This window comes from Lepidochelys kempii, chromosome 4 (assembly GCF_965140265.1).
Source record: "Lepidochelys kempii isolate rLepKem1 chromosome 4, rLepKem1.hap2, whole genome shotgun sequence".
NCBI lineage: Eukaryota > Metazoa > Chordata > Testudines > Cheloniidae > Lepidochelys > Lepidochelys kempii.
Genome location: NC_133259.1, coordinates 18,428,049 through 18,455,524, shown reverse-complemented (window position 1 = coordinate 18,455,524; position 27,476 = coordinate 18,428,049). Strand labels below are relative to the sequence as shown.

The window sequence follows — 27,476 nt, the reverse complement described above, 5'->3', positions numbered from 1 at the left end:
AGAGACCTAACCAATTTATTTGAGCATAAGCTTTCGTGAGCTACAGCTCACTTGATCGGATGCATAAAAGTGGAAAATACAGTGAGGATGTTTTTATACACACAGACCATGAAAAAATGGGTGTTTATCAATTCAAAATGTTTTCTTCCCCCACCCCACTCTCCTGCTGGTAATAGCTTATCTAACGTGATCACTCTCCTTACAATGTCTGTGTGTATAAAAACATCCTCACTGCATTTTCCACTTTTATGCATCCAATGAAGTGAGCTGTAGCTCACGAAAGCTTATGCTCAAATAAATTTGTTAGTCTCTAAGGTGCCACAAGTACTCCTTTTCTTTTTGCGAATACAGACTAACATGGCTGCTACTCTGAAATCTAGTCCTGGAGAATGTTTATCTACTCTTTGGTAATGCTGGTTTCCCCACTTCTTGACCTTTGAGTCCTCTTCCATTTATTGCAATGTCCCAGATGCACCATTCCCCCTGCCAGCCCAACTGAAGAACACATTCTCCCCCAAGTAATTTGTCTGGACATACTATTACGTGCAAAATCAAGATGTGAGTTTTTAATTATCATCTTAGCAACATTATTTCCATTGGAAATAGTACTGTGTGGCTATAATAACACATGGTGCTTCTGAGCATTTCTCATGACAGGACATTATTTAGCTATGTCACTAGTTATCTTCATATGAAAAAAATCTGTGATGACATGATAAATGTAGGGCCCAATCCTACAAGGTAATGACCACTATCTATGTAGTATCTAAGGAAGTTAAGGGAACTTAGCACCTTGAAAAGCCAAGTCTAAAGGCATTATTACAGAAGTGTTCCAAATGAAACATCTTACTGTACATGCTGAAATTAGTGTACTTTGAAAAAAAATATATATACACTCTGTATTTCAGTTACATTTGCTTTTGCACCATCTATTCCTTATACCCTAAACAAATTAGTTGAATATATCCTTTAATTTCTATTGACTTTTTTGCTTACTTTTTAATAGTATTTTAATCTGAAAATTAAAATATTTGACATGCTGCCAAATTTACAAACATGCGCATATTTCAATTCCAGATGCCTGTTCTAGGTATCATTCCCTTCCTTGGTCATCTTTATTGAATTACATCCCCATTTCTGAATTTAATTCAGAATGGCTTCAGTGCTTTTTGGAACTCCCATAGACTTGATTGCACTCTCTTGTTCTCTGTCTTCATATCTACGCTCTCCTTGCTCGTTCACGCCATTCTTTCAGTCTGGGCATTCCTCTCTGTCCAACCCTGTACAATTCAAGGTCACTGATGGATGGTGTACTGCTTCCTCTAACTGTAGAAGAGATAGAGGTCCTTTTCATAAACTTCCAAGTTGCCACATCTCTTCCTATCTCTCCTGAACTTCACCTTAGCCTATGTTTTGTGCTAAACCCTGCTCATCTTATTCTGTTTCATTCTCATATGCCTCCTTTACACCTCACTGTGACAATTCTACCCTTCTTTCTGAACAATCTCCCATCATTGCTGACTCCAGGCCTGCTCCACCAGCCGCAGCAGTGGTGGGATCAGTAATGTGACAAAATGGCAATGACTGCCAGATCTTCTTACCACTGTGTCATCTAATCCTTCTCATCTAATTTCCTGATGTACTGATAGAAATGCCAGTAGCCATCAGAGACATTTTCACACTAGTTGTCCACACCATTACCATAAGTGGGATTTTTTTTTTTTAGAAGAAAGACTTGTAAAGATAAAGATGTAAATTACAGTTTTGGCTTTTGTTGCTCTGGTCCATTTTATTTCTCATTTTGACTTATTGCCTGTATGAGAGTCACTGTATCCAGTATTGTAAAACTTAATCCACTTACTTTATCTTTTGAGAAATTGCTTCGGAACGATGTTATATAACAATGAATTGAATTATAATTAGAAATGTTTAAATGCACAAGGGAACTTTTTATGTCCTCGGCTTTGGTTGTGCTTTGTCGGTCAGAAATATGGATAAGGAAATTGTTGTGCTTCATGATTCTCTAAAGGCTTGGAAGATAATTCTGGATAAGCACCTGGAATGCTTAGGGGCTTGTGTAAACCTTTTTTGCTCAGGAAATAAGGTTGAAAATTTCAGAGGGCAATGCTGACTTTGAAGATTTCCAGTATTTTCTGGTTTTGATTGAGCTAGGAATGCTACAAGAGTGGCTTTTTTCACGGCGTTGCTACTTTTGCTTCTGCTTTTGGATGAAATCAGCGAACACGGAATCATTTTATGCTGTGACATGTAGCTGTGAAGTATATGAAAGTATAAAAAGCCCCACTATTGTTTACTAAGCAAGAGATTTGTACTGTCTTCCCAGATCTTTGTGATTAATACATGTACTAGAGGTGGTTAACAACTGGAATACTGGATCCAAACCGTCTCTGTACTTTAGGAAAGTTTGCACTAAAATCTACATCCACAAGGAAAGCTTTATCTTTTTATAGCCTGTACAGAGCTGAGCCTAGGACAGGGGAGAGAGGAAAGTGCCCTGAAATCCAGTATGCAAAGTCAGAACAATAATGTCATAGCACTTATGGATGGAACAAGCTTTTCTGGTTGATTTTCATCATGTCCAACAAGGACACAGTGGCAACCATTTGGCAACCATTAAGGGTCTGATCCGGTGCCTATTGAAGAAAAAGAAGAGATTCTGGTGAATTTAGCAAGCAACGGATCACTTTTTATCCTTCTCATGTCCAAAATTATTAATTAAAATAAGAAAGCTTTTCAAAGGGGATATCCTTTGAATGGAGGCCCCATGCAGTTTACAGCATAGGGGAACTGTCTCACATTTAAAGTTGTACTGTATTGTTACAGTAGGTATCTGTGGGCACCTGATTCTCTACTGCCCTTCACCTTGTGTCACCAGTTATACCTGTGCAAAGTGGAAGAAGAAGAGCTCTGTGGAGCTTGAAAGCTTGTCTCTTTCACCAACAGAAGTTGATCCAGTAAAAGATATTACCTGGCCCACCTTGTCTCTCTCATATCCTGGGACCAACATGGCTACAACAACACTGCAAACAAAGTGGGTATGAAATTCTACCAGATCAGTTTCTCTGCTCTCTTCCACTGGTGGAAGCATTTCAGGCCCATTTTGCACTCAGCAAATGTGTACATGTCTACATAAGGTGCAAGGAAATGGAGAATCAGGCCCACACTATTATTATTGAAAGGTCAGATTCTGCCACCCTGACTTGTGCTGAGTAATTCCATGTTCCAGAAATTCCCCCATTGATTTTAGTGGAATAAGGTGCTGTTCAATGTGAGTAAGTCTGGAAGAATCTGACCCAAAGTGAACATAGTGTTGCGTCTTTGCAGCACTTCACGTGACAGAGGGATTACGTGGAGAAGGAGCAATGCATTGGCTAGTGATAGTTCAAATTTAAAGCAATCAGTTTTTTTGACCCAGTTATTTGTTCTAATTTGTTGTCTGTGTCTGAATTGCATCTTTTTAGAATGTCTCTTTTCTGTTCACACTTCTAGCTCTTTGCCCAGCTGACTTGTAGTTAACAAACCTGCTGAACATCAATTTCCTCAGCTGTTATCTCCATCTGTCCTGCCACAAGGATTTCTTCTTTAAGACATGCTATGTCTTGTTCTTCCAACATGTGCAGCACACTATAGAATTGTGTCTCAGCACCTGGGCAGTGAATGATTAGTGAGCTGATTTGATACCATTTTTCCATCATTCAGAGACCTCATTCAGTTCATAGCGGATATGAAAGGAAGGAAGATTACGTTAGCATAAATAGCGGAAAATGGATTGAATGAATATTTATTGTATTTTGTACAGGTCATGTGTGTCTAAGTATAGAAAGGGCCTGACTACTTCTAGGGTGCCTTAATTTACAGATCTCATTTCCAGGAGGAAAATTAAACCAATGACTCTTGATTTTACTATTGACCGTTTATTAAACCTTAAATTTCCATCTGTTCCTGCTGACACACCTTCAGTGGCTAATTGTGAGTCATTGAGTAATTACTTTCCAGAGAGAATTTATCTCAGTTGGATTTTGCTTGCTTCATCCGTTAGAAAGTGCAGTCGCTGACTGAATTGCATCTACACTGGGGAGGGGATGTCTGCATGAGGAGGGGTTGTACAGCAGCATGCACTTTAGTAATCTGTTCTTTCTATCATTTTCCTATATGCCTTTCAGAAGAGTGTATTGAATCCAGTAGATCAACCCTCAGTTTGACTTTGACTTCGACTTCCAGTAGTTTGGCATTGTTTTAAGACATTAATTGTTGCTTAAATAAAAAAAAAGTTTCACTTTTGCCTGAACATCAATCCAATTTCTAACTTTCTGCTCTTGGCTAAAAAGCTGGTGTCAGAATGGCTTTTGGTTCATTTACAAGGAAGATACCAGCACATGATAACTTTGGCAATACACTTTTTTTTTCCTGCTTAAAGTCTGCAAAGACTTATTTCCTCTTGGCTGAAGCTATAGCAGAATCTTTGATAGTCATTGGTAACCTGTCAACAGCCTTAGATGTTGATTATGCAAATCTCTTGGAATATGTTAACTGTCTTGTTGGAGAATCTTCTGCAGTTGTAACATAGTGCAGAGACTGAGTGTGCTATAAATTACTATTTTGTGCAAGTTAGTTTCTACTTTGACACGTTCTATGGCCTCCCTGAAGGGTCTTTGTTGTGCTAACTGTATTGCTCCGTTGTAATGCTGCCTCTTGTAATTTTTCACCATTGTGATACAAGATAATGTACCAGGGTTAAAGCAGTGACATTATACACTTTGTCCCTCTCTGACCTGATTGCCCTGTATTTTAGTTTCTGGTGGAGGTTTGGGATGTGAATGACTAAACATTTTTCAACATCGCATTTGAATATACATGATGAAGTGGATATGGAAATTGTTACCTTGTTAGATCTTGTAAGCCCAGTGGTCTTGGGTCTAGCTAATACTAGTATGACAGACCTCCAAAGAAAATATACATTTGCTAGGAAGTGCCATGGTGATTCATTAGACACTCTTGCCCCGGAGTCAGTCTACACTGAACCAAAGCTGTAGAAGTGGTGCTGACTACTTCTGGTCATTAAACTTCCTTGGCCAGTTTTTGCAAGAATAGAGATATAAATTCCAGTGCCCTGAACAAATAGGAAGTTGATAATTCCAGTCTGTGTACCTAAAATCCCCCCTCCAATTTTAATTGGACAAAGCAGTCTTCACTTTCTTCCTAAACTATAGTGTTACTGTTACTGTGTGCTATGGAACAACTGGTGTGTGTCAGACAACTGGTGCATTTCAGTAGGGATTCTTTTTCAACAGCAATGGGTCCAAAACAACACTCTGGCTCTAAACCTCCTGAACTTCGGAGGGTGAGGCTGGAATCCAGATCCTCATCTGTATCTAAATTTTGCAGCTGATCCCTGTCTAGAATGAACAGTAACAAAAACTTAGATCCAAAACAGTAGAAATGTGTGTGTTGAAATCCAGATACAGAAGCTATAAGTCTTTTCCCTTTTCTACTATTGGCACAGTTTGTAAAGCTTGTGATAAACATGCCTTATGTGAGAGGTTCTGTGTCAATGAAAGCCTATCATTCACCTTTACACTGAATGGATTTAAATTCTCCCCTTTTGCATTTAAGGAACAAGCTTCACCAAGGTCTTGATTTTTGTCACTGCATATCTTAACTGTGCTGAGAGTCTGTTTCTATCAAAGAAGGGAAGAAAGCAAATGAAACATATTACTGTCTAGAACATTTTATTCAAGAAATTTAGACTCCATGTTTCTTTGTGAATTATTCATGAGCAGGTTTAGAATTTGTGTTCATTGTTGGAATTATTTGACAAATGATTTGTGCAAACGTATATCAGCCTGAGGATTGCTTGTGAACTATTTGCGAGTGTGTTATACTTAAGTCCCTGTTTTTGTTGTGTGATCATATGGTATTGTTTCTGTTCCTTGGCTGAAAGATTCCCAGTCCTGCAAAAGAGATTGCTTGCATTGGTAGGCATGATGCTTTCTCTTTCTGTAAACAGACTTGCAAACAAAAATTCACTTCCATAAATGCTTCTGGAAAGTGATTTAAGGAGACTGAGAATACAGAGAAATGAAGTCCCAGTTTTCTTCAAATGAATATATTTTGCAGCATTTGTCAAACTCTTATACTGAATATCCTTCAGGTGTAATCCCTGAGGTACTTTAATGATTTGGAAATTTGACTATTCTAACTCTTTGCTCCTTTAATTATCTAATATACTAATTCATAGATTTTTGCTTTTTCAAAATTCTGCTGCACTGCCATTTACCTTTCAAAACTATTCCAAAACACTCTTATTTTTTCATTCTATTCTACTGTCTTTGTGTTTAGATTTAGCATTGATTTTTTTTAATGATTTGACTTGTAAAGAAATTAAGGGTTTAGGATATTCCTGAAGCAATAATTTTGTGATTGTACTTAGTCCATTATGAGCTTATGTTGAAGTATAGCCACAGTAGGGCATTTGCCTGTTGAATATGACTAGAACAAACTGAACTGTTCACTGAGAGCAATTTAATGGATTTGGCCTTTTTTCCCCTGTTTGTGAATTGCCCATGAAATAATCATGAGTGTTATGAGTTTTGCTTAGTATTTTCAATTGTTTGATTAATGAATTTTACAGGTATTGGGGCCTGTGGATTTTTTGTACAACTGTTCTTAGAGCATTTGTTCATCAAAATTCAGTCTGTGTGATTGTTGCCTGGTTCAAAATTCAGATCTCTCGCATGGTTAGGTCCTTGTTTCCTAGGAGACTAAATGTTTATGAACAAGAATTTAAGAAAAAAGCCTGGCTTTCTGGGCCTGCAGAAAAGGCTGGCATGTTTATAGTCAAAGGGCCAGATTCAGGTACCCCTAATCGGATTAAATAATACCTTATTCAAGGTGAACAATAAGGTGTCAGAATTTATTTATCAGGTAGAGGATCGGGAGCACTATAAGGAAGCTTAACACATACTAGGGCACTTTAAATCTTTTCCTGTCTTCTTTTCCACAGGAAAGAACATTGAATTTGACTATGTATATGGCTCCCAGATTTTAAATAATAGCTGGGTTCCTTCCTGACAAAGCTGTAAATCAGATTTATTAGCTGTCTAGCATACTTTTCATTCAGTTTTCTCCCATCAGAGCCACACCAAGTAATATCTGTGCCTATTACTATGCATCCTCCCTTCTTCCTCCTTGTCTGGCACGAACACTTGCTGGACATCCGTTTTTCTTCATGAACTGGTGGCTCTAGTTAGTAGACTCTTATTCTTTTCAGTGAACCAGTCACTAGAGTGGGACAAAAGCATGGAGGGAGACACAAAGGGGTTCGTAGCAGGTGTGTGTTACTCAGGGTAATCCTGCCCCCTGTTAGATTATTACTAGTGTAGTAAAATGGTCAACTGGCCCTGATGGAAACTGCAGCTGGCCCCTTTTCTGGGGTGCCAGGTTGGAGGAAGGTCCTTCCATCATCCTCTCCCACAGCATCTTGTGGTCCCACTCAGGACCCCACAATCTATTCCTGAATACGGAATTTTGGCTTTGGCGCTTTGTGAGCGGCTAACCTCAGCTGAACAATACAAATGGCCCATTCTCCTTTTCTTCTCCACCACTCAGCTATTAAGTGACAAAGATGTGAAATGGAGACAAGCAAAATTAAATAAATTGCAGTAGCTGTTGGGCACAGAGGGACAAATTAGCAATAGGACCCTGTTAATGGAGATGGCCATGAAAGGAGTAAAGATGTCAGGATTTGGTGTAGAGTCAATAGTTAGCATTGCTATACTTGTACCCAGCTCTGTGTGTGTATGTGTTCGTGGAACAGTTGTCCATCATCTTAGACAGCAGAGTTAAATAGTTAGACCTGCTGGGCTCAAACCCAGCCAGTAATTTGGGTTAGGGCAAGTTATGCTGTGTTCTTATGTGATATATGAGGGGAAAGTGATCCCAAATTACTGTCCCATACAGTTGTGTATCTGATGTTTTCGGTAGTACAGCAGCAGCTCTTTTTTACCTCCCCCTTGGACGTGGGCTACCTGCTGCAAAGAAAGGGAATGATGGCCAGCTGTACAGGGGAAAGCATTCTGCCCCATCCTCAGGAATGGTGCAAAGGTCACACTCCCACTTTGGGATGGTGAGTTCTGGGAGGGATTTCTGTGTCACAGTCCTTCCTGGACTTTCTTGTAAGACTTTGCAGCTTGACCTGTCCTACAGTGTGGTATAATGTGCCTGAATGGTATAATGTAGCCCTCTCTCAGGCTAGGCAGGCAGTGTGTGGGCCTGAGGGAACCTGGCAACAGAGGATACAGTGAGTGATAGGTTATACAAGATATAAGAATAGCTTTCACTGAATCATTATTGAGGAGGACTGAGAATGCTGCAGAGAGATTCACCGAGGGCCTGATTCTGCTACCCATATTCACAGCAGGATTTCTTGTGGAGTGAGGTACTTCTCAGCATAAAAGTAGCAGGATCTGGTCCATATCTGTCTCAGGGAAAGCCTGAATCTCCGACTGCAGAAGTGTTCAACAACTGTTTAAAAAATGTCAAGGCTATAATAATATTTTAAAATTCAATATTGACCCTGCACAGCCTGAAATAGGAATACTTTGCAGAATACCAGCATCTGTAAAACCTTTAGGTATTCATTTTATTCCCATGAGCAAACCCTTTCTTGTCAGGAGCTAATCTCTCTCCTTTTGTCAATCCACTGTCTGCTCTCCAGTGCTGTACGTAGGGAAGAGTGAAGAACTGCAACAGCACGGCTCTTCAGAGCTCTTCACAGCCTCCCTCAGAACCCTCCCCCTTCCCCCCCCCCCAAAAAAAAACCCTATAGCAAATAGGCAGAACTTGAAGCCAACTGAAATTCTTAGAAAATGCTGTCTTTCCAGAACTTCTCAAGTGCATTGATGGTGGAGTTTTTAAATTTCCCTACTAGCATTTATGATCTTGGCATGTGTCATGTTAGCTCAGGTCAGTGAATTGATTTCTGTTTGTAGCTCTTGATAAGCTTTCTTTGTTTAAAGTGAGGATTGAGGTAACTCTAATAGTCTGCCTGATCAGGAGAAGAGTTGTTTTTAAAAGTGCTGTATGTCACTTGACATAACCCATTGTGACAGCTATAATCCAGTGTGACATGCCCCAGTGGGGTGCCTCTCCTGGAGAAAATTGAAGGAACCCCCCTGAAATTGCTTTAGCTTATTCACGGCCAGACAATGAGTAAGACAGCTTCATGTCTGGAGTAAAAGCAGAGGATTTTGTCAAAGTTTAACCTAGAGATAATGACCCTGTGCGTCTCTCCCAGATTTACAGCATTATGAATGTATAAGGAAGAGGTATGCATGATCTGTCTAGTCAAATATCTAGAATACTAAGCCTGCTACCATCGCTTTTTGTAAGTCTATTAAAAGTTTATGGTCTTTTACACAATATATGGGGGCCAATAAAATTCTGATCTCATTCTAATGGCAAAGACTATAATGGGAATGGGAGATCGTAGAAATGCAACTACCTTCTCCTTCTGACAGGCTTAATATGCTTAGCATCTTGTAGTCTTCCTTGAATGCAAAGCCATGACCGCTTGCTAACTAGAGGGAAATAGATATTATTACTTGTAAGAAGTGCTGTTCACTTACAGTGAAGGTCGCACAGCAGTTTGGCTCTCCCGTGGAACTCTGTGCAGAAAGACAACCAAAAATGCCAACCAGACTTCTCAACCTTCAATAGCTCTGTAGCAAACTTGTTTTGCTGATGTTTAGAAACAGGTTTATCACAGTTTCTGAGCCACAGATTTTGTGGAATGTCTGTGTGGGTGGGCTGGATCTTGGTTCCTAAAGTTATTCCAGATAGACTTATTTCTAACTTATTAACACTTTTGGATCCTGGTTCCGACTCCGTCAAAATGGTTACAGTACTTCTGTGGGTAGCGTCATAGAATCAGCCAAAGCGAAGTGTTCCTAGCTATTCTGAAACTGATTTGAATCACCCTATCCTTTATTAGAGTCATTTATATTCACAACCAATCTTTGATTAAAATAAGCATTTCCCCCTCCCCCAGATAATCTGTGTGTGCGTGTGTGTGCACATGTGCATGTGAATGTGTGTAGAAAACAGGAATTTAGGAATTACCATACTAGATTAGACTCATGCTCCACCTAGTCCAACATTCTGTCTCTTACAATGTCCAGCACTGAAAGCTCCAGAGGAAGGAGCAAGAAACCCTCACAATAGGCAGATGTGGGGGTAATCTGCCCTCCCCCCATGAAGGTGTCACCCTAATCCCTAATGGTTTAGAAATTGGTTTAATATGCAGGCACAAACCCATTCAAAATCAAAATTCCCTTAGACTGAATCAAGTTTTGTCTGTGCTTCAGTGATAGGATCAAAACAACATAGGTCTTTCCCATCTCCTGAACATAAAGGTAAAATGCATTGATGCGGACACTGGTAATATTTCAACTGTGTTTTAACTGAACACCTAAATCCCCATTTACAGTCTCAGCAACCAACTTTTTTCTGTTCTCTAGGTAAATGGTGGGAGCATTTTTCCTGTAATATTCACAGTGTGGACAATTCCTGCCCATCAAACACTTAATCGTTTGCTCCGTATACTGCCACCTGCCTTCAATAGGTGGCAGTATAGATAAATAGATACTAGGGCAGTTTCCCCAGCAGTAAGGTTGGTGTAATATTGATGTATGTTTTACAGCAAATGGAGATTAGATCTTCTATTTTAGTGACATGAGGTGGTGTGAACATAAAAACGGCCATACTCGGTCAGACCATCTAGCCCAGTATCCTGTTTTCCTGCCAATGCCAGGTGCCCCAGAGGGAATGAACAGAACAGATAATCATCAAGTGATCCATCCCCTGTCACTCATTCCCATCTTCTAGCAAACAGAGGCTAGGAACACTTCAGAGCATGGCTTTGCATCCCTGCCCATCCTGGCTAATAGCCATTGGTAGCTTATATTAGTATAGGAACTAAGATTACTTTGTAATGACAGACATGAGCTGAACTTTAGTTTGACTACTCAGTTCTTAATGTATCATGCTTCATGAGGAGCCTGAGTGTTGGTAAAAATCTGGACCAGAACCATTGTGAGCCTTCATCTGACTCAATAGATTATTTGGGATTGAAATGGGAGTTTCACTGCCCATGTAAACAGTTCTATCTTCCTTGTGTGCTAAATTCCTACTGAAGTTGGGATACGAGCGGGTGTAAGGTCTGCCTGATCAGGCCCCACAATAATACTCTGCACATATATAACCCACTCCTCCAAAAAGCAGTGATAGGCATAAATAAATCTCATGGCATCCCTGTGAGGTAGATAGCATTGCACCTATTTCATGGGTGGGGAAACCAAAGCTCAAAGAGGTAAAGCGAGTTCCTAAGGTTACAGAAAATCCATTGCAGACCCAGAATTAGAATCCAAATCACTTAACTTCCATTTCTCTGCTGTAGCCCCAAGATCATCTTTCCCATGTGTTCAGTGGAATAAGTGTCAGTTTAACTTCTAATTATAAGCATATATCATTATATTACTTTAATATTATGCAAAAAGAAAAGGAGGACTTGTGGCACCTTAGAGACTAAACAATTTATTTGAGCATGAGCTTTCGTGAGCTACAGCTGTCACAAGTGCCACAAGTACTCCTTTTTGCGAATACAGACTAACACGGCTGTTACTCTGAAACCTTTAATATTATGGTAGTTAATTTTTCTTCAACATTTGGACTATAACCACTGTGAATAAACAGTATATATTTCTTTCTCAGACTGCTATATTTTTCCTACCAGGTGAAAATATTATTCTCGCCTCTGTTTCATCCACATCTAGGATATTCTGTTTATTGTACCTTATCATGATAACTCCCAAGTTGCATATTACTTCTCCACTGGCCCATTCTCTCTTTGGCCAAAACTTCACTCAAAACATTGTTTTCGTCTGTACAGATATCTTTTGTACGCTATAGGTTTGTCATCCTGTATTTATATTTTCCATGATAAAGCCCCAAATCTGGTGTTCCGTTTTCTGTGTGTTCCCTAGTTTTTATCAGATGCTGTCTGCCTGAGTGTGTTTTAACCTGGTGTGTTTAAATTATTCATGAAGAAGGTATATTTCTGTGTTCTTCAGAGCTGCTGGTTTCATTTGCCATCTGAGTGACTCTGCACACTAGCTTTGACTTTCAAAACACTTCTGCTGGTGTCCTATAATGCAGCTTTTGGTTTAGTCTGCCTGATGTCTAGTGGGATTTTATGTATCCTTGGCTTTAGAAGTTGTTTTGAACAGGGGAGGTTAGAGTTAGGTCTCCTGTTCATCAGCATCTGAGTTACGTTCTGCCAAAGAAATGTTCCTGTTTTCCCTCCCTCTGTTCTCTCCCTTTTATAATAATTACAAAAAGCCTTTTTAGCCAAACAAATTGCTGGTAGATTTCTGAGGGATATTGTACTCCTCTGCCCTGTCACCTACAGGGAGGGTTCATCCCAATCCAGGAACACTGGCGGGGTAGCGTCAGGAAAACATGCATTGCCATTGCCCCTGCACGTTTGTTCTGTGGCTAAAGAAGGAAATTCAGTTCTCCAGGGGTCTCACTCTAGCACCTTTCACTAGTGATACATTTTAAGACTTTTTAAAAAAATCACAACTTGAAATGTTGCAAAATGAAAAGTTTTTTTTATTTTGCACCCCTTTATGAGAAGCCAAACCATTAAACAGATTGTTTAACCTCACACCATTAATATTTTGAGCCTCCCCTGCCTCCAGTATTCACATAACGATAACTTTATAGTTGCCCAGCACAGAGCTCTATAGCTTCCAAGCCAGATTGCCTGATCCTGTGAACAACTACAGTGCATGGGCTTGTTCCAGTCAATCCCAAGATCTTTACTGTGCTGGGTATTAACTCTCTAGAGACATGGGTGTCATCCCATTGAGGGCAGAATTTGGCTAAGTAGGAGGAAAGGGCTGTCAGTCTCATTCTTTTTCCCGTACCCTTACCAGCGGTAACTATGACTACATTCAGATGGATGTGGTAGGGAAGGGAGAGTTCACTAGCATCTGGGTACCTGCTTAAACTTGGTGTTTATTAACTTTCCTTTCATTTTTTTCCATAGTGGAGTGTTTTCTGCTCACCAGACTTAAAAAAGGTATTTATTGGATACAGTTGTCTCCTGTTTGTGTATCTCATCAATTAGGTACATCATGTATAGAAAAAAAGTTGCTTAAATGATGTGAGAAAATAAATGGCTAGGTTTTTTACTCTCTTTTGTAGAAATTGTTATTAAATGCAAGGAAAATTGAATACACCGTTAAACTATTTTAAAATGCATAATTTTTAATAAAATGTAAAACCAAAAACTAAAAGTCAACCAACCAAACCAAACTACTATTCGTTGTATACATGTGCCAACATGTCAACCAACAAAACCAAAAACCTGCACTACCCAAAATAGATTCCATTCTTCGTTGTTGTTGCCACTTTTACATCTTAAAAATCAACCCATTTGGGGGATAAAATGGTTATCCTAAATAAAGCTAGATGCTGCCACCCTTAGGGCTGGTCTGCACTCAGTGTTTGTACCAATTTAACTATACCTGTTTAGAAACTGATACAGTGGAAGTGGTGTAACCCCCTAATGTGGACACAGGGATGCTGGCATAAAGGTAGTTATATCACAATGGTTTATTTATAAGGACCTTTATATATGTATAACTGCACACACTGAAGAGTTGCCCCAATTTAACTGGATTGGTTTCTAAACGAATATAGTTAAATTGCTATAAATATTGTGTCTAAATAAGCCCTTCCTGACACTGAATAGTACCTTAGGGGCAGATTATGAAAGGCACAAAGGTTCACACTCAGGCACCCATTTCACACCGTGCTAGGGTCCCAGATACTACAGCTGCTCTATCTGTTGCAGTGCTGTGTCAACACAGACATTATTAACCTCTATTTTTAGAACTCAGCAATAAAATTTAGCTCAGCGTAAACTTGGCAGCCCGGGGTAACTAATATTCAGCGTGATTATCATTATTCTTAAGTATTATTATTATTAAGCTATATGATTCTCATTAGCATTAGTGTGAATCACATGAACAGATCCCTGATCATCATGCTAAGCATTGACTTAACTGGGTGTCCTAACTCCCTGTATGCCTTCTGCAAATCTCCCCCTTGCAGTCCCACTGAAATGAAGGAGGCCATTTTTGGAGTAAATGTGTTACTCTACAGGTGGCCACTCTACAATCTGGCCCATAGTTTTCATTCTTAGGGGTAGATCCTGCAAATGGATCTCCCCTGGGCAGAGCCCTGCACCCCTATGTCGCCCAGTTGAATTCACCTGTACGCTGCAGACACTATGCAGATTATAGAGTAAATGTTCTGCGTAATGATCAGGGATTCATCCCATGCTAATGCTAATGGGAATCACAAGCTTAATATCTTATCCTCATGCTGAATATTAGTTATCCCTGCCTGCCAAGTTTCTGCCAAGAGCCAAATTTTATAGCAGAGTTCTAAAATTCTAAAAATAGAGGTTAGTAATGTAACTGCTGATACAGCATTGGAACAGGTGAACCGGCTGGAGTATCTGGAACCCTAGTAGTGTGAAATCTGGAGTTTAGTCACTTATCTTTGACTACCTTGTCAGCTAAATAGGCATTTGATATTGGGTTAGATTAAGTTGTGCCTGATCCCCCCAAAATACTTCAATTCCCAGAATATGTTGGTCTGTAAAATAAATCTTGCTGCCATTCTTGTAGCCTCTTACATTAACATTAACCTGCTTGAGACATCGGGTGGCGTAAATTAGCAGAGACACTAGCCAAAGATATGTTGATTCTGTGAGGAAGTGGGGCAGATAATGTGCTTGAGAACACCCCTTCCTTTTTACTCCTTAATTCCATGCATTAAAACAGAGGGCAAGCCCCCTCTGTTCTCTCTCACTTGGGGGAGCAACACTCCTCCTTCTCCTTGGATGGCATGGGAAGAGCTTCCCTGCCTGTTACAATCTATGTTAACCACTGCCTGTGTTCTTTGCAAGCCGTTCCCCAGAGCTCTTCACAAAGGAAGGTAATCATGGGATATTCTCTCCCAATTACTCTTCTCTACTTTTCTCCTGTCTCTCTGACAGACACACAGTAGTTCTGCTGATGTGATTTAGACTACAGCTCACCCACATGTATCCCCCTGCAACCACCACCCAAAACCTAGAGCAAGCAGCTTAATGAAGCAGACAGCCGCTGTAGCTCTTATGTGAATTCATAGGCCTCGAGGATTTCCTTGTCTGTCTTGTCTTCCCAAGTGATCTCCACACTTCCTCATTAGAAAATGCGTGCTGTAGAACTGGCAAGGTGGCTGAGCAACAGTCTGTCAGGCGTGCTGATCTGGAGGACCCTGGTTCACAGCATTCCCGTTGTCACTGGTGAGGCTAGAATTCTCATTCTTAGGTTGAGTCGTGAGCTTCACAATGCCATGATCAGCAGTAAAGAGATGTCTCCAGCAGGGATTTCAGTGGCTTTGACTGAATCTAGCACCAGCTTCAGGGTGATTAGCTGCTGCAGGCCAGGCTGTAATAAGGGACAAAGATGTGTTTGTGTGGAAAACAAAGATCATGGCTTTATTAACAATAACATCATTCCATATAGTCAAAAGCTCTTATCTGACCTGCACAAGTGACCTGCAGAGACAGCAGAGCCCCATTGCAAGTCACAGCCAAAGCTCCCAATGTTCCCCCTTCACCATGTGGCTTAGGCTCCAACCTGGCCACCTGCTTGAGCCACTGTGGCCTCCTCACAGGTCACAACCAAATCCGCTTAGGTACCTCAGACCTCACCTCAGGTCACAGACAAATCTCCTGAAGTATAGCTTTGGCAGACCTGCATGTAGACCCGGCAATCCTATAAAAGCCTTGCTTCGTATACCATGGGGTAAAGCGCACACTGAATGAGGGAAGGCTTCAAGTGTCCATTGAAAAAGGCACTGCTGTTGCATCGTTCACTGTGTATACTGTGTGGCATGCAGCAGATGAGGAAATGGCTCTTTTTGTAGAAAAGACTTCCATGGACTCTGTTTCTCCAGCACAAACCCAATAATAGAAAATACGACTCTCACATTCCTAAATTAGGAGAATTATCTCATGTTACACTGTATGTTTGTGTGTTTTAGACTATTTGAGAAATATATGATTGTGTAAGAAAAAAACATGTCTCATAATGCACGTGCACAAGGGGACAGAGTTACGGTTGCACAGCTCATCTCCCGCCCACAGCCTTGCAGCAAAGGCAGCTGTCACCTGTAGAGAAGCTGTGTGAGTTGCTTAATGATTCTCTCCCTGCCACAGTCACCACTTCAGTGGCCTCCAAGCAGCTAGCTCTCGTTAGCTGCCCTGACTAACCAGACCTGGAGATGGAGGTCTTTGTCTGTGACAGAACAAAGATACAGGAGTTTCTCTTACCTCTAGCCCTAATCCAAAACCAACTGAAGTTATCTTTCATTGCCTCCAGTGGGCTTTGGATTGGGCCATTGTGCATGAGAGCACCCGTACTTGAATTTTGGTCCCTTCTACTGTATTCACCTGCTCCTGCACCTCCACAGAGGTCACTCTGCCGTACTTTCCTTTGACACCCTCAGCCGCTTCTGCTGCAAGCAGAGCCTCTGTTGGAATGATGGTCCCAAAATCCTTTGACAAAAATTTCACTCTCCAGTTAACCAGATATCATCAACCCAGTGATTGTGTGGTTGGTATTGGATAGTGCTGATAGGAACACAATGGTCGCCTTCCCACGATGCTCCTGGAAACTCCTGGAGGTGTTGGTGAAGAAGAAAGCCCATTCTCCCAGCTCATCCTTGGCTCTATATTGATGATCCTAAGAACCTTTATAAAGGGAGGCAATGGGGTCAGCAGCTGGTTGGGATTGGACCTACTAATTCATAGTAGATCATCAACTGGTCGAGAAGGCTGGTCCTGCTACATGACTTAGAGAAGCATGATATTGAGTAGGCTGCAGGAAGGAATTAAAAGAACCTCCCCTGTACCCATGGTCTCTCTTCTAGGCATCTTATTGTGGGAAAATCCAGGCAGCTCAAGGATCCATTGACCCAACCAATTGCAACCGCAGCAGCTGTCCAAGTTGGGACACTGGGCCTCTGACACAGCCAATTGTGGCTCCAGCTGCCATGCTGTTCCTGGCTAATTCATCCAACAGACTCATCCAAGGTGTTTGCAGCAAAGCTCTGCTTTCTCAGTGAATGACAAGTGAACATATGTTAGAGAGAGCTTGGGGATGAAAGGGTATCTATTTTACCCACTCCCCATACTGCATTACAGATGCTAGACAGCACAACCTCCTATCTGATGGCATATGATAGTTATTAATCTCGCAGTTCCATACTGTTGGAATCATTGCACCCTGTGTATCTGGCCTCTTTGATACTGAGAATGGATTTCACATATTGAAGGGGAGACGGGCCTTGAGGCTGAGGAGAGTGATGAAAAGTGCCACAGCAGAAAGGAAGAGAAGACAAAGAAGGTCCCTGGGAAGTTGTGTCTGTTGTGAGGGAGGGTAGCAGGAGAGTTCCATAATAGGGGAGCATTTGGGGCAGGCCGGGTGTTCAGAAGGATTTGGTGGGAGAGGGTGTTTGGAGTCAGAAAGGAAGGCAGAAGAGTGTCTCAGCAATTAAAAATGCCTCTCTGAGGTGAAACTACCAGGTGAGAGGAGTGGTGGAGTAAGAGGGATTAGTTGGGCTGGTTGGGTTATAGTAAAAACAGCTTCTACCGTGTGGCAGCAGCCATTTTAAATGTCCCAAATCCAGCCTTTGTTTCTTTAGAAAGATAAATTTGGCAAAAATGCTAGATGAATGTATGAGTCAAATCCAGACAAGATTCATCACACTGATAATTCTCATGGATGTCTTATGATTACTTTCTTTGTTTTTCTAGATCATTGGGGTAGAGCTGGGCAACATTTTTCAGCCAAAATATTTTTTGGCAAAAAAAATGCAGATTTGGTGACACTGAAATATTTTGTGAATTTGTGTTGGTTTTGCCAAATTTGGTTTTTGGGGGAACCCCACAAACTTAAAAAAAAGTCTGACAAATTGAAGCATTTCATTCTGACATGTTTGAAACAAAATGACTTTTTATTTTGAAATTTTCTTTCATTTTATTTTTAAAAAATCAATTTTTAAATGGTTGAAATCAAAGCAAAACTTTTTGATTTCTGTCAGCATGAAACATTTATTCAATCTGAAATTAATTTTTATGTGCTGAAAAATTTAAAACACATTTTCAGGTTGAGCCCAAACCGTAATATATTTTTACTGGTGGGAGAGGGGGAATTGTCAGCAAACCAAACAATCCATTATTCTTACATATCTACACTGGGGTACGGAATGAAGATGGTAGGGAATTCAAATATTCATCATGGACAAATCGTGGGCCCAGATGCATTAGTTGTGCAGAACCAGCTGGGCAGAGCCCATGATCCACTTGGACTCTGCAGCCATGGAAGCTGATACTGGGGATGCAATCTCTGTTGAAAAGGCCAGTAGTACTTACACAGCTGGCTAACTCCTCCCTCCCCAGATTGTTCTGCCTGGGGAGGGAGAGTTACACAAGACGTGGACAATTTTGACAATATAATGACTGGAGATTATGAATTCACGGTTCAGTGTGTTGCTTGGAAACTGAATACATTACCAATTTGCAGAATTCTTGTGGGTATCCTCTCTCTTCCTGGGGAAGTGGGTTTGGGCACACAGAGAACAATGAGAAGAGGGGAAAAAAAGTGTGACCTTCCTAAAGTCATCTTGGTTTGCAGATGAAATCTGCTAACTGGGTTTGAAAAATCTCAGACAACATTTCACATTTTTATCAGACTTTAAATCTTCATGGCATGGCGCAACACTCAGGTCAGGCAGGTGAGTACTATTCATCCCATTTTACAGATGGGAAAATGAGGCAGAGAGGTCAAATGACTTTGTCAAGGCCATGAAGGGAGCCAAGAGTCAAGTTCAAAAGCTCCTGGTTCCCAGTCTCATGCTGTAATTATTAGACCATGCTGCCTTTCAGCATACCCGAATGCCTCTCAAATCAATCAAAATGTGGAGTCCACAGGTAAGGCAGGTCTGTTGCCACCTGGACCACTCCCAGTTGATACTTCTCTGCTTTTGGCTGAATTCCTGAAGCCTTGCCTTTAAACACTGTATTCTGGTTAAAACATTCCAGCATCACGAATGCAGATTTTGGCTGATGCTGCAACGTCATTCCTGCCAGTGTTGATTATTTGAATAACATAATTGCAGGGCAGGATTGCATGGCTTTCAGGATACATTCACTGTAGGGGTACTTACTACAGGTGAGGGGTGGAATGAGCAAAGAAGCAGCCGGGTTCTTTGATATGAGCTGCTGATTTCCAGGAATTTTAGCCCTTTAATAATCAAGTATAAAAACATTCAGAAATTCTTACTATGTATTTACTTACTAATATAAAGGAATAGCCTGTTGACCTCTCTTTGTTTCTACTCTACAGCCTCCTCCTCAGATATATGATAAACAGCTGGATGAAAGAGAACATACGATTGAGGAATGGAAAGGTAATCCCATTTTAAAGATATATGGACAAAATCCTACTCTCAGATGTAGCAGTACAAATCCAGAATAACTTCTTTGAAGTCAGTTTAGCCCTGTGTACTGATACTTTGTTGGTAAATATAGATGAAGCTTCTAGAGTTACACCTGTAGTCTCCAAAGGAGTTAAAAACCACACCAATAAGTAGTATATTTGATCTGTGAACAAATTCTGTTTTACAGTAGTTCGTAGCCTGATGATGATAGTTCTATAGGGTGAAATTTCTGCCCTATGCAAGGGACCAGCAATAGGTCTTAAATAGGGTTTAAAGTGGTACATAAAGCCTCATGTTGGTCCCACTGCATACAGGTGAATTTCATCCCAAAGGATGCTCTACAAATTTAACCAACCCTGGGATTCAGTCCATTCACTGCTGAAATACAGCCATCTTGGGTTTGGAGAATCACAGTTGTTTTAACAGTACCCTAACACTATACAATATTTCAGGGCAGGAAGTGGAAAGGAATGCCATACTCATTTGAAACCACATGGCATTGCTCATACTGGGCCTGATTTTGTCATCTTTACTTATATTGAGTAGTGCCTTACTGTGTGAATAGATGCATTGATTTCCTGGGGGCTACTTGTGTGACATGAGTAAGGATGACAAAAATAGGCCCTGTACATTATAGTTCTTATTGCTTGATACATCAGGTACTATTTAGCAAAGACCAAAGGGCTAGATTCTGATACTCACGGAAGTCAAGGGGACTATTTGTGGAATAAGGTACTATTCAGAGGGGTAAGGTGTCAGAATCTGGCCCAGGATAAACAGCATTAAAGTTACTGTGCCCCAGCCCTAGTTATAAATAATGCAACATCAAAGCAGTTTAGCTATTATACTCTCCTATATATGTCTAAAAAGCACACACACAAAAAGCGAACTTGGATAGATAGAGCGGAAAGACTTACTAAAGCTCAAGTAGGCAAAATGAGATTGTGGAATGCTGGTAGAATGCTCTTAAACGCTCTTCCTCTCAAGTAGGGGAAAAGAGGGCTGAGTGTGAGAAATAAAAAGAAACAAGCAAAAACAAATGGGAAATGGTTACACAGGCAGCAAGCAGGCATGGAAGAATGTTGGTATAATGCTCACATTCTTTTATTACATAATCGTCTGGAAATGTTTAGCTTCATTCCCAGTTTGTATGTTTTAAAGACTGGCCCATGCAGCCAGTGTTAAATCATTATAATGCATTGCATAAAAGTTTTAAAACTCCCTAGTGTGTGTGGCTTAATCTTGGTACACAGAAGAGTCTTAAATTACCTTAATTCAGCACACTGAATTTGCTGTGCTCAAGCCTATTTTGCAGTGCCAGACGTGGAACATAAGCTCAGTTATAACAGTCCTATTCCTTTCACTGTTACTAAAGTGACAGAGGACATGACAAAACTGCTTGAATGGCTCCAGCAGCAGGAACAAGGATAGGGGGGAATAACTGGTGGGGGAAGAGAAGAGAGAGTGACTGATTTCGCAGTTTATAGTATTAAGTTGTTCATGGGCACAAGAACTAGCTACTTTCATAACAGCATCAATTGTCTTTCACAGAATTGATCTACAAGGAAGTAATGAATTCTGAAGAAAAAACTAAAAATGGAGTAGTAAAAGGACAGCCTTCTCCTTCAGGTACTCAACCCCAATGAATAACCTTAACATGTTCTCCACAGCAGCATAGAGAGGCTGCAGTTATACATCTGAAGCTGAAAATGTATTCTACAATTTAGTGCTTATAATGAGTTGTTCTATTAACTGAACTCCGGAGTCATTTTAATATTTAAAAATAGGCTGCTTAGATTCCATGCAAGTTTTGAGGTTATTTTGGGGATTTCTTCACATTGAACTCACGTTCTCATCTGCACTGGCGTTTCTAAGGACTAAACAAACACAATAGTTGTACAGTGTTGAAATGGAGATGGGGAATGGTTAATATTTTCAGAACCACCAGGAAAATGACACATTACGTTTCTAAATGAGTAAATGAGCAAAACCTATTCAAATCAATCTATTGGTGCCCATTTACTCTAGCACAGAATTTGGCCCTATGTCCATAAAAGTACACTGCACAAGCATACTATTTGGACCTACTACTGTAATTGATCCTTTCAGAAACTCTGATGATGTTAAAACACTTTATTTGAAATATTGATTGAGATTGGGTAAGCAAATAGACTAGAAGGGCCATATTTTTACATAAGGATCCCTAAACTGCCTCCACAAAATACATATGCTCAAAATGAGCAAAATCCACATGCATGCAAACAAGCATTTATATACCAATGGTGATTGTGTATGCACAAACAGGTAACTGTGGAGACATACATTTTTAGACAAACATTAGGCATCCGGATTTAAAGTATTTGCATCCCTGTAGGAATGTTTCTATGCATGAAACAACCTTCAATACATTCTAATCATTAATTGCTTTAAAAGTTCTCCACTTTGATTTCTTGTGAGTAGATGTTCACCATTCAATATGGAAACGTCATATTTAATCAAAAGGTTCTGAATGTGTGATGTATCCCTGTATGTTTACTGTTTTGCACTGAGCATATTCATGCCATCTTTCATCTTGCCAATGTTCGTGCGAACTAACCCAATGTGACACTATGTGATGCACCATTACTCAGCGATGGAACTCAGGGAAACATGATGTAAGTGTGATAAGTCAATACAGTGCTGACTGGCAATACTAGGCTCTGTTATTGAATCTTGATTTCAGCTACAAGGAAAAAGATATGAAAGGCAATCCAATGTGTTGCTGAAGAGTAGCTGGTGAAGTACATTACAGGCAGATTTGACGTAGGGAATTATTGTACTGTCACTGAAAAAATAAATCTGAAGGCCTGCCAGGTATTTGAATAAGTCCTTGTAATTTAACATTGCTCGCTAAAGAGCAGTGCTTGATACTGATTTATGTGCAAATAATACTGTAGTTGCTTGTTTTGGGAACTAATTCATTAAGCCAACCGAAGAATTATGTTTGCATAAAAAGAAAACTGAACTTCTTCCCTGTTCCATTTCCTCTATGCAGAAGGTTTTTGTTGATTTGTTTTATTTACTCAAACACTTTTGAGCATGCAAAATTGCAATTTCTTATGTGTTTTTCTTTCACCGTTCTCCTTTCAATTGCATTTTCATTATCAGTGTCAAATAACAGTAGCAACTTCCTTTAAAATCGAATGTGGGGAGGGGAGCCTGTTTTATGGAAACACTAACTTCCCAGGTTTTCAGGCCTCTGTTTCTGATATATTTTTAATTTTATTAAAAATATGAAGACAAACAAATCTGCCAATTTTGAGGACCAGGGTACAGCAGGGTGGAAACATTACCTTTATAACAAAAAAACTTTTAAAATTTTATTAGTTAGCAAATCAAATACCAAAATGTGCTAAGGCTAGAAAGACATTTGCCCAAGAAAATAGCCCTCATAAAGTAGTTGAGCTTTTGAGCATCCTGGTGAAAATTGGATTTGATTAGGCAGATTGAGGAGGATTTGAAAAAACACCTTTGATGCATATTCAGTAATTGGGGCCTGATTATTTGCACTTCTTACCACAGTTCTGAGTAAAGGAAGGCTGCACTGTGTGGGCCAGGTTCTCAGCTAATGTAAGTCAGCTTAGTTCCTTTTAATATAACAGAGCTGTGCCGATTTACATTGGTGGAGGATTTTGCCCTGCCTAGTCATCCAGTTCATTTAGGCAGTGATTTATGGAGGAGAGCAGCCTCAACACACTGTGTAGGTGTTAAGATATGAACAGAATGGGGCAGATTTCCTTAGCAAGTGCTGTCTACCAAAGTGTGCATTGTGGGTGGAATCCAGCACTGTGCAGAGGGCCAGTACAAGGTTTATGCACCACTGAAGTTCTACTTTGAGGTCTTGATAAGATAGCCCCGTTGAGATTGGTAGATTTCCCTCAAGGGCACTTCTGTTTTCGTGTTCGTAATTTATTGATCACAAGAATATAAATTGTGTGAGAGTTTATGGCTTTCTTGGCAAATGAAGGCACCCTTCATTTTCAATGCAAATGAGGGCTGTTTTGCCAAAGAATAGAAGCACCAAGCTTCCCCTTTCAACTTCCTGAATCTCCATTTTAATACAACGCTACTGAGGTAAAATCAGTGGAGGGTCAGACCCCTAGAGTTTGCAAGCAAAACCAAAAGGCATCTTGTATATTTGTCACCTGAAGATTTGCTGTCTTTCTGGCTACACAGTGAAAAGTACCTTTAACAGCTGTAAATGCTGTGAACCATTCTCTAGTGAAACCTCTTGGAGACTTGTTAGCTAGGGCATATTGATAGTTGAAAACATTTCCTTTTTATATACGTATGCATTTTTGCAATTAGTCAGAATTAATTACTTTTTAAATCTTAACCTTGCTGCATTTTGGGATCTCTAAATATATCTGTGCTACAGATAAATCCAGATGTTGCATACCTCATTGAAATATTTATATTTCAGAAGAAACCTTGTCACATCATATCTTGGCTGGCAGCCTGCATGTGCCTGGGAACTCTCTGGCTTCCTTGCTGTGCTCTTCCACAAAGAACATGCTAGGAGATTGCTACACATGGGCTGCTTAGATTTCTCTACCAGGAGTTTCTTATTAAAATGAGGAGCACTCTGGCATATAAGTGGTCAGTTTTAAGAGGTCACTTGCCACCCGCAATCCAGCAGTGTTCTTGTGCCATTAACTCTTGCAGCTAACCTGTGCCATGGCTAGGGCAGAGAATCAGAAACTGTACCCAGCTCCCTGACAGTGAGAGTCCAATTTTCACATGGTCCCAAGACTTGACTATATATCTTGTTTTACTCACACAAGCAGAGTATTTTGAAAGTGGCTATTTGTGCGCAAAAATAAGCAGGTAGCTAGATGCACAACTGCATCATTTCCAAATGCCTATTTTCCGACATGAATATGGCTCTTGTATGTACAAAACGATGCATGTGCCATTTTAAGAATGCAGGAGTAGAGGTTACATCTCACAGTGTGGTCCTGTTTGACCACCTTCACGAAACTAGTTTCTAGGTGCCAGAGTGGGCCTGAACTTTATGATGCCTAGCTGGAGATCTGTCCTTGTTTTTCCAGCTCCCCCCCCAAAAAAAGTTGAGAAAAGTCCTCTCATGCCCAGTTATCTGGAACATACGTTTTAAATATTTTGCCCTTAATTAGAATCCAGAGTTGAACCTTTACAGTGTTTCCTTTAATTCCTGAAGAATAATCTGAATGCTTAGTCTCTGAATTAATTTCAGATAGATTTGATGCTTGCAATATACATATATTTGAAGAACAAAAATGTAGGGATGGATACTTCTAGTGTTATGTCAGTTCAGGCATGTTGTATTAGTACATCCATAAATATAGTGACGTTTTAGATGGATTACTTTAAAGATTATAAGCAATTTTTGTTTTTAAGAGAAAGTGAATGGTCATTACTTTAGCATAACCTATTCACTAATGGTCATGTATGATTGACCCATGAACTTCCTGATGATGCGATCCAAAGCACCATTTAGAAATAAAAAATAGCTGCTGGTTATCAAGATGTTTGTTTCTGTTAGATCCTAGTTCTCAGGTCTCTTTTCTGAAGTCATTTGACAAAATATAAATAGAGAAGTGGCTGGGTAAGACTTGGTTTTGCTTCATACAAAAGTCAACTCATAGATTCCAAGGCCAGAAAGGACCATTGTGATCATCTAGTCTGACCTTCTGTGTAATACAAGCCATAGAACTTCCCCAAAATAATTCCTAGAACATCTCTTTTAGAAAATCCAATTTTGATTTAAAAATGGTCAGTGATGGAGAAGCCACCATGACCCTTGGTAAATTGTTCCACTGGTTATCCTCATTGTCAAAAAATGTATTCCTTATTTCCAGACTGAATTTGGCTAGCTTTACCTTCCAGCAATTAGATTGTGTTATACCTTTCTCGCTAGACTGAGGAGCCCATTATTATATATTCCCCATGTGGATACTTAATCAAATCACTCCTTAATCTTTACTTTGTTAAACTAAATGGATTCAGCTCCTTGAGTCTATCACTATAAGTCATCTTTTCTAATCCTTTAATCGTTCTCCTAGCTCTTCTCTGAACCATCTCCAATTTCTCAACATCCTTCTTGGATTGTAGAAGCCAGAAGTGACACGGTGTTCCAGCAACTGTTGCTTCAGTGCCAAATATAGAGGTTAAATAACCTCTCTGCTCCTACTTGAGATTCCCCTGTTTATGGATCCCAGGATTCCATTAGCTCTTTTGGCCACAGCATCACACTGGGAGCTCATATTCAGCTAATTATCCACCACAACCCCTAAATATTTCTCCATTAATAAAGAGAGGCGTGAATAATCATAGAAACAATAATGAGTGTCAGTTTGTATTTGGTCTCAAATATGAAGCATATCTTACTGTATGTCAACTACAAGGCAGAAAAGCAGCATTTTATTCCCATCCCCTTAAAATAAATGCATATTTGCCTGATTAGAGAACTGTGAGATTTGGGTCTGGTAGGCTTTGTCAGGGTCTTAGGCCCAGGCCTAAAAAGAAACAAGTTTCTGTTGGGAACCATGTATCAATCACTCTCTTGCATTCTGTATTGTGTCGTCTCACCGGTGTTGTAAGTGAGGGGGATTAAGATTGAAACCCACTGTGGTGGCTGAAGGAAGTTGTAGTCCAATTGTTTCCAGTCAGCTATGTGGCTGGTGAGAAGGAAGTCAGGGGAGAAACATTGAGACATCTCTGTATGTGGCTATAAATAGAACCCCTGGTTGAAATAACCGTACTCTGGAAAGTGGCATAAAGCCCCAGACATAAGGCTTGATGTCCCTTCCTCCACAAATGTTTGATAGGTCTTCTCATTACCTTCTAAGGGAGCCAGACACACAGTCTAGCATGCAACTTTGTGGAAAGCTCCAGCAAGGTATGAAAGTTGCTCCTCTCCCTAGCACTGTGATCTGGCAAACCTGCAGTGCAAGGTCTTTAGATCTGTAGCTTTCCTGTTACCTCCCAGATCATGGAGCTTGCTGTAATACCCTTAGGGCCCCCCTTCTTCTTGCACCTCAGATGCACAATGCCCTCCCCTCCCCAGCAAGGTACAGAAAGGTTGAAATTGTCTTTATGGGCCGGTATGTCAGATCTATATGGATCAACATCAATGCTGAGTCATACTGAGTCATGATTGGAAAACAAGGAGTCCTGGCTTTCCAATAGTATAAAGCATTTATTCCGCTTCCTGGAAGGTTGCATTAAAGGCATTAAAATGAAGTCATGCTCACTATCATCTTGCTTTTGTTCTCCCACTGGAAATCTGACATGAATTTAGCTGGTACCACAGTATCTAGAACTCAAAGACAATTAGAAGCCCCAGGGACTTATATCTTAAAAAAAAAATCTGTTTATCATCCTAGCTTTAAAGAGATTTAAAGCATAAATCTTTGTGTGATATCAGCTGTTGAAATCAATTTGGAATTCAAATGGAAATAAAAAACCAAGAGTGTAACCAGAGTGACATGATTGTTAAGGTATGATATCTTGTGATTTGCCAAGGCTAGAACCCCTTTGGCAATCTAGCACTTATGTTTTAGGACAGTAAATGTTTCCAAACACTGGCCCCTGGACCAGTGATCTAAAAGACAAAATGTGTAGTCAATGTCCAGATCGGAATGCATTCTCCCAAGTGAAGGGGTTTTGATTTGTTTTTCATATATTGGCTATAGGGTCTACAAGTCAATATTCATAATAACATTTTGAACCAGAAGTATGAGAAGGAATATCAGGATCCTGAATTCTAACTGGAATTTTTGCCTTGCAAGAAGGCATTTGACTTGTTTGCA

General features: G+C 40.2%; 1 protein-coding gene across 23 annotated transcripts in view; it reads left to right on the top strand.

Annotated features, from left to right (window-relative positions):
* Nucleotides 1-27,476, top strand: part of MAPK10 (mitogen-activated protein kinase 10) — a 266,175-nt gene that overhangs the window by 221,589 nt on the left and 17,110 nt on the right. For 19 of the 23 annotated variants that reach the window (XR_012158459.1, XR_012158458.1, XR_012158454.1 and 16 more), the window contains 3 exons: nt 13,130-13,162; nt 19,551-19,614; nt 21,196-21,273. Coding sequence is in view for 17 of the 23 variants with exons in the window: in XM_073340583.1 (XP_073196684.1) it covers nt 13,130-13,162; nt 19,551-19,614; nt 21,196-21,273 (175 nt within the window). In the remaining 6 variants the exon portion in view is untranslated. The remainder of the gene's footprint in view (nt 1-13,129; nt 13,163-19,550; nt 19,615-21,195; nt 21,274-27,476) is intronic. The other 4 variants (XM_073340581.1, XM_073340589.1, XM_073340580.1 and 1 more) reach the window with 1 other exon arrangement.